Source organism: Salvelinus namaycush, chromosome 1 (genome assembly GCF_016432855.1).
Source record: "Salvelinus namaycush isolate Seneca chromosome 1, SaNama_1.0, whole genome shotgun sequence".
In the NCBI taxonomy this organism is placed as follows: Eukaryota; Metazoa; Chordata; class Actinopteri; order Salmoniformes; family Salmonidae; genus Salvelinus; species Salvelinus namaycush.
Window position 1 is genome coordinate 74,059,723 of NC_052307.1, and position 7,406 is coordinate 74,067,128.

Sequence of the window (7,406 nt, forward strand, 5' to 3'; positions counted from 1 at the left end):
GTTTGTGCTTTTCTAAGAACTAATTTCTGTGTTCTATTCATGTGCTTTTTCTAATAACCGTTTTCTATGTTCATGCAAGTGACTGACTGAACAAATCCTCACTATCAGTAGCTGCAATTTGGCAGTACGCCCAGACCTTTGTTTTGAGAACAAAAGATCTCAGTTTCAAGGTCTCAGCTTAGAGAAGAAGCCTTGAGGTATTGGTTAGTCACTTGTTATGAACCAGTACTTGGTCGGTCACATGAATGAAACAAAACGGTAATGATGAATTAATTATGCTAAATCATGCAAATATAACTTGTCTGTGTATAGCCATATATAAGACAACAGTTGGGACTGCCCCAGTAGAGCTCCTGATTGACATGTGTACTATAGTGCATTGAGTTGGTTGGAACCTCTCCAGCACGCTGATAATAAAGGATGATTAATTTAAGATTGACTTAGTGTCCCTGGTGGTCATTTCCATGACATGGTGGTGAATTTCCACAACATAACCTTTCATCTTTACAAAATGATGCATACCATTGCTTTATTCAATATGAGAAAACTCAGGTGACATTGATGGTTTGCCAGTTCTACAGACAATGTATGCAAATTACTCTAGAATGAATAATAAATGACCCATGAAAATAAATCCTTATGAGAGCTAAGAGTTTATTCGATGGAGAAGGCTCCTAATATGAAGACAATTTTTTTTCACATGAACTCTTTACAAAAGTGTGCATTGAGAGTTGCTCTGTTGTGCCACCCTGTGTCAGAAGTAGAGAGGTGTCAAAGCTCAACCCCCCTCTGCTTGAAGAGCTCCTCTAGGTGTCTCTCCAGTGCTGGGTTGGTCCCCCTCAGTCCTCTCACTACCTGGGCTGACCACACAAAGTACTCCTGAACACGCTCTGCCGACCAACCTGGCAACCACAATACAGATTTAAATATAAGATATGGGACGGGGTAAAGAGAGGGACAGTCAGACAACCAGAGAGGGAAGTAAGTAAAGAGAAGCAACAAGCCAGAGAGAGAGTCAGAAAATAAAGATCAGTTTCCCCAGTTCAGAGAAGTTAGTCATTGAAGTTGTTAGGTTTATGTCCCATCCTGCATCCTGATTTACCAGCTTCTAACCACTAGATGGTGCTGCTCTTGCTATTATTTATTTTTTAAGAATCAGTCACTCACATTTCTGGCACAAATCCAATGCAAGTCAATGGTACCTATATTAGCATTTTCACACAGTAACATTGAGTTACACAATATATATATATATATTTTTTAGATACTTTAGGATTTGGACATGACGCTTGAAAATGCTAATAAAGATACCATTCCCATGCATTGGATGTGCCAAAAATGCTAAAAAGTTAGCATTTGAAATGCTGGATAACAAAACCAAAGCATGGATTGCTATCATACCTTGTCCATCGACTGCTTAGTCATTTAAGTTTACTTCTGACAACATTTACCATCCCGCAGTAGCGGCCATGATTTAGCAGCGGATGCATATAGCAGACAAGCTGACATGTCATGTCTCAAAATCAATATCCATCTTACCTCTATATTGTTTTACGTCCTGTGGATTCGGGAAGATCGATGACTAGTTCAACAGAAAAGTGAGCCTGTCAGGTAATTAACTCCCACACAGCTTCTAGCCTAGTTAACGCAATGCTGTGCAATTGTCATTATTTTGACCACTTTTTCTCTCTGGCCTCCATTGACTTAGTCACACAAATTTTGGCCATTCTACAAGGGTAAAAACTCCAATAACCTTTGAATGGTAAAATGGGGTTTATATGATAGTGAAATGGAGTTTGGACCATTGGTTCTCTCATAGGATAACTAACAAAATTAACATATTTTACACAGAGGGTCCAAATATGCTTTTTTGATTGGACACCCTACAATCAATCACCTGTGGGTGTGCAGCGGTTCAGGTCCCTCAGGTTGTACAGTTTGTCAGCCAGTTTGACCAGTTTGGCCTGGTGGCTGGAGTGAGGCGCATGCGCCACCTGCTGACGCTTCCTCTCCTGCTTGGGTAGCGCCTTGTTGTCTGTCACTTCCTGAACGATTCGAGCCACCGTTTGCCCAAAGATGGCCTGTAGCTCTCCTATGCTGGTGTCAGTGTCCTCCACTGTGTCATGGAGCAAAGCTGCCTGCAGACAGTTGGAAAACACAAATATCCGTCATGACCTTCCTGTTAACACAAACTCGTAACACAAATGTTGAATGTTTTCATGAGCTTAAAAATTGCCCATTGACTTGTCTATACTTAATATAACTTCATTACGATTTAAAATATTGCCCTCCAGGAACAAGCATGCAAGAAAGTATTTTGAGTTTGTCTGATACGTAAAACACTTACTTGCAAAACTTCAATGTCTGTGATCCCACCTTCATGGCTCAGGATCCTTGCCACTCCTGCAAAATTATAAACACGGCAAATGTAAATGCAGATAACCATGCACTGAAGTCCGAGTAGTGAGAGGTATTGCTAAGGACCTCTCTCAATAATGGACTAGAGGCTAACGTTACTCCTTATAGTCCAAGGACCTTGCATGTTTAGAGGCAAATTGGCCCTTGCAGCCAAAACCACCAAATACTCAAACTAAACATGAATCAATTCTCAATTACAGTAAATTTCTAGAAACAAACTTTTATATCAAAAATAATTTCCCAAATGCAAAACATACACTTACTGTACACTGTTTTAACAGGTTAACACAGATGCAGCTGACAGCATCTTTCAGTGACAGATGCAGACAACTAATTAGCACATGAACGCCTGTCTTCAGTAAACAAGCCCTGTACCATGGAGATAAGACTGTGTGGGAACACTTACCCTAAAAAGGTGTGTAGTACTTTAACCTTTTGTGTTAATTTTTTTTAAATGTCTAGCTAATATGAAATATGTTCCTTGTGTTTTAACGTTCAGAACAAGCGTCGGGGCTCTTAACAAAACTTCCCCGGTCAGAAGATACTAGCTATCATCAATAGGCGCTAATGGTAGCTAGTTAGGTCCTTAAGCCATTCATAGACGCTAACTAGCTAGCATCTGTTAAGATTGTTTTTATAACAACTGTACCTATTGGGTGGTTGATATATGGTGTTTGTTCCGCGTCTTTACGTCGTTGATTGCGGTGCTTTTCAGCAGCGAAGTTGACAGTCTCCAACAGAATAACCGATTCTGAACTCATGCTGTAAAAGTAGTTACTAACACACTACAGACGGCACATTATTACTAACGTTTGGTCGCAGATCGCACCGGTCATTTGTGCGTCAGTGCCTTCTCTTTAAATGTCCGTAGTCAGACAAAGTCTCGCAACATCCCATTCGCTTCTACAGAAGCAAGGGTAACATATTGCATTGGGATAAAATGTGTGCATCCTTGCGAAACAATATAAATACGATTGAGCCTTACCTTTATATATTTTGTGTTTTTTTTTTTAGCAGTATTCCTTTCTAGGGAGTTTTTCCTAGCCACCGTGCTTCTACACCTGCATTGCTTGCTGTTTGGGGTTTTAGGCTGGGTTTCTGTACAGCACTTTGAGATATCAGCTGATGTAAGAAGAGCTTTATAAATACATTTGATTTGATTCATAATAGAGCATAAATCAATACTTAGTCCTCATGTCCATGTGTTCATTAGAGACAAGAACGTTTTTGCATAAAGTCCACATTATGAGCAGGGGTTTGTTTGAATGTCATGATCAGGGGCTGGATTTGTCTAGGAAGCAGAGACTTGTGGACATGTGGATGAATGGGTAGGCTACCCCCAGTAGTACGTACCAGGCCTGGCCTGGGGGAAAGCTGCCCCACTGCCCCGCCCACCACCTCCGCTGTGCGACCCTGATCAGAGAGGTAGAGCACTGGCGAACAAGGGACTGACGGGAGAGAAGGAACTTTATCTGCTGCGTAAAGTGATTTGGTAAGTCATCATGTGAGACCCAATCATTGATCCAAATCAGGAAAAATCTATACCAAAAGGTTGTAATAGACTTATGATTCTAAAAATATTGTATTTTTTGGGGGGGGGGGGATTATTGTCAGAAAGAAGTTGCAAAAATGTAATAGTTTGCCCCCAAAAAATGATCAACTTGATCAGTATTTTTGGCATCAAAAACATGTATTTTAGACATCTTTTTTGTGTGTGTTTTCCTATGTAAGGAGGACATCTAAATAGTTTTTAATAGTATTTTGTTTGACCTTTCTGGCTACATTTGAAAAGATAACCAAATACTTCCTTTGCCTACCCTGCCTTTCTAAAGGTCTTCGAAAGCCAAGTTAACAAACAGATTACCGACCATTTCGAATCCCACCGTACCTTCTCCGCTATGCAATCTGGTTTCAGAGCTGGTCATGGGTGCACCTCAGCCACGCTCAAGGTCCTAAACGATATCATAACCGCCATCGATAAGAGACATTACTGTGCATCCGTATTCATCGACCTGGCTAAGGCTTTCGACTCTGTCAATCACAACATTCTTATTGGTAGACTCGACAGCCTTGGTTTCTCAAATGATTGCCTCGCCTGGTTCACCAACTACTTCTCTGATAGAGTTCAGTATGTCAAATCGGAGGGCCTGTTGTCCGGACCTCTGGCAGTCTCTATGGGGGTGCCACAGGGTTAAATTCTCAGGCCGACTCTTTTCTCTGTATACATCAATGATGTCGCTCTTGCTGCTGGTGATTCTTTGATCCACCTCTACGCAGACGACACCATCCTTTATAAATCTGGCCCTTCCTTGGACACTGTGTTAACAAACCTCCAAACAAGCTACAACACTCCTTCCGTGGCCTCCAACTGCTCTTAAATGCAAGTAAAACGAAATGCATGCTCTTCAACGGATCGCTGCCCGCACCTGCCGCTGCACCTGCCCGCCCGTCCAGCATCACTACTCTGGACGGTTCTGACTTAGAATATGTGGACAACTACAAATACCTAGGTGTCTGGTTAGACTGTAAACTCTCCTTCCAGACTCACATTAAACATCTCCAATCCAAAATTAAATCTAGAATCGGCTTCCTATTTCACAACAAAGCATCCTTCACTCATGCTGCCAAACATACCCTCTTAAAACTGACCATCCTACCGATCCTCGACTTCGGCGATGTAATTTATAAAATAGCCTCCAACTCTCTAATCAACAAATTGAATGCAGTCTATCACAGTGCCATCCGTTTTGTCACCAAAGCCCCATATTCTACCCACCACTGCGACCTGTACTCTCTCGTTGGCTGGCCCTCGCTTCATACTCATCGCAAAACCCACTGGCTCCAGGTCATCTACAAGTCTATGCTAGGTAAAGCCCCGCCTTATCTCAGCTCACTGGTCACCATAGCAGCACCCACCCATAGCACGTGCTCCAGCAGGTATATCTCACTGGTCAACCCCCAAAGCCAATTCTTCCTTCGGCCGCCTCTCCTTCCAGTTCTCTGCTGCCAATGACTGAAACGAACTGCAAAAATCACTAAAGCTGGAGACTCTTATCTCCCTCACTAGCTTTAAGCACCAGCTGTCAGAGCAGCTCACAGATCACTGCACCTGTACATAGCTCATCTGTGAATAGCCCATCCAATCTACCTCATCCCCATACTGTATTTATTTATTTATCTTGCTCCTTTGCACCCCAGTATCTCTACTTGCACATTCATCTTCTGCACATTCTACCATTCCAGTGTTTAATTGCTATATTGTAATTACTTCACCACCGTGGCCTATTTATTGCCTTACCTCTCTTATCCTACCTCCTTTGCACATGCTGTATATAGATTTTTCTACTGTATTATTGATTGTATGTTTGTTTATTCCATGTGGAACTCTGTGTTGTTGTATGTGTCGAACTGCTTTGCTTTATCGGCCAGGTCGCAGTTGCAAATGAGAACTTGTTCTCAACGAGCCTACCTGGTTAAATAAAGGTGAAATAAAAAAAATAAAAAAAATATAAAAAAATGAATGGGCATCAATGGCAGTTTGTAGCAGTAATACTAGTAGTAATAGGAGTTAGTCAAACATTTGAATCAGTAATGTTGCTCTAATATTATAAATTACTTTACAACTGCCTTCTGTTACCTATATCCTCTCACAGGTTCTATCAAAAGTCCAGCACTGCACCAGCAAAACACTCCAACACTGTTTTGCTAGCACAGACTGGAATATGTTCCGGGATTCATCCAATGGCATTGAGGAGTATACCACTTCAGTCATCGGCTTCATCAATAAGTGCATTGACAACGTCGTACAGGGCCTTGCAAAAGTATTCATCCCCCTTGGCGTTTTTCCTATTTTGTTGCATTACAACCTGTAATTTAAATGGATTTCTATTTTGATTTCATGTAACGGATATAAACAAAATAGTCCAAATTGGTGAAGTGAAATTTAAAAAAATAACTTGTTTAAAGAAATTCTAAAAACGGTAAAACGGAAAAGTGGCGCATGCATATGTATTCACCCCCTTTGCTATGAAGCCCCTAAATAAGATCTGGTGCAAAAAATTACCTTCAGAAGTCACATAATTAGTTAAATAAAGTCCACCTGTGTGCAGTCTAAGTGTCACATGATCTTTCACACGATCTCAGTATATATACACCTGTTCTGAAAGGCCCCAGAGTCTGCCACACCACGAAGCAAGGGGCACCACCAAGCAAGCAGCACCATGAAGACCAAGGAGCTCTCCAAACAGGTTAGGGACAAAGTTGTGGAGAAGTACAGATCAGGGTTGGGTTATAAAAAAATATCTGAAATTCCATGGACCACCGTTAAATCCATTATAAAAAAATTGAAAGAATATGGCACAACAACAAACCTGCCAAGAGAGGGCCACCCACCAAAACTCATGTACCAGGCAAGTAGGGCATTAATCAGAGAGGCAACAAAGAGATCAAAGATATCCCTGAAGGAGCTGCAAAGCTCCACAGCTGAGATTGTAATATCTGCACATAGGACCACTTTAAGCCGTACACTCCACAGAGCTGGGATTTACGGGAAGAGTGGCCAGAAAAAAAGCCATTGCTTAAAGAAAAAAATAAGCAAACACGTTTGGTGTTTGCCCGAAAGGCATGTGGGAGACTCCCCAAACATATGGAAGAAGGTACTCTGGTCAGATGAGACTAAAATTGAGCTTTATGGCCATCAAGAAAAACGCTATGTCTGGCTCAAACCCAACACCTCTCATCCCCCCGAGAACACCATCCCCACAGTGAAGCATGGTGGTGGCAGCATCATGCTGTGGGGATGTTTTTCCATTGGCAGGGACTTGGAAACTGGTCAGAATTGAAGGAATGATGGATGGCACTAAATACAGGAAAATTATTGAGGGAAACCTGTTTCAGTCTTCCAGAGATTTGAGACTGGGACAGAGGTTCACCTCCAGCAGGACAATGACCCTAAGCATACTGCTAAAGTAACACTCGAGTGGTTTAAG

General features: G+C 41.7%; 1 protein-coding gene across 1 annotated transcript; it reads right to left on the minus strand.

Annotated features, from left to right (window-relative positions):
• Nucleotides 1-637: 637 nt before the first annotated feature.
• On the minus strand, nt 638-3,255 carry LOC120048686 (guanosine-3',5'-bis(diphosphate) 3'-pyrophosphohydrolase MESH1-like). The gene is made up of 4 exons (XM_038994827.1): nt 3,068-3,255; nt 2,348-2,403; nt 1,898-2,138; nt 638-902 (listed from the first exon to the last, which is right to left on the minus strand). Exons 1-4 carry the CDS (start codon nt 3,177-3,179, stop codon nt 772-774), a joined length of 540 nt encoding a protein of 179 aa, XP_038850755.1. The 5' UTR covers nt 3,180-3,255; the 3' UTR covers nt 638-771.
• Nucleotides 3,256-7,406: the final 4,151 nt, after the last annotated feature.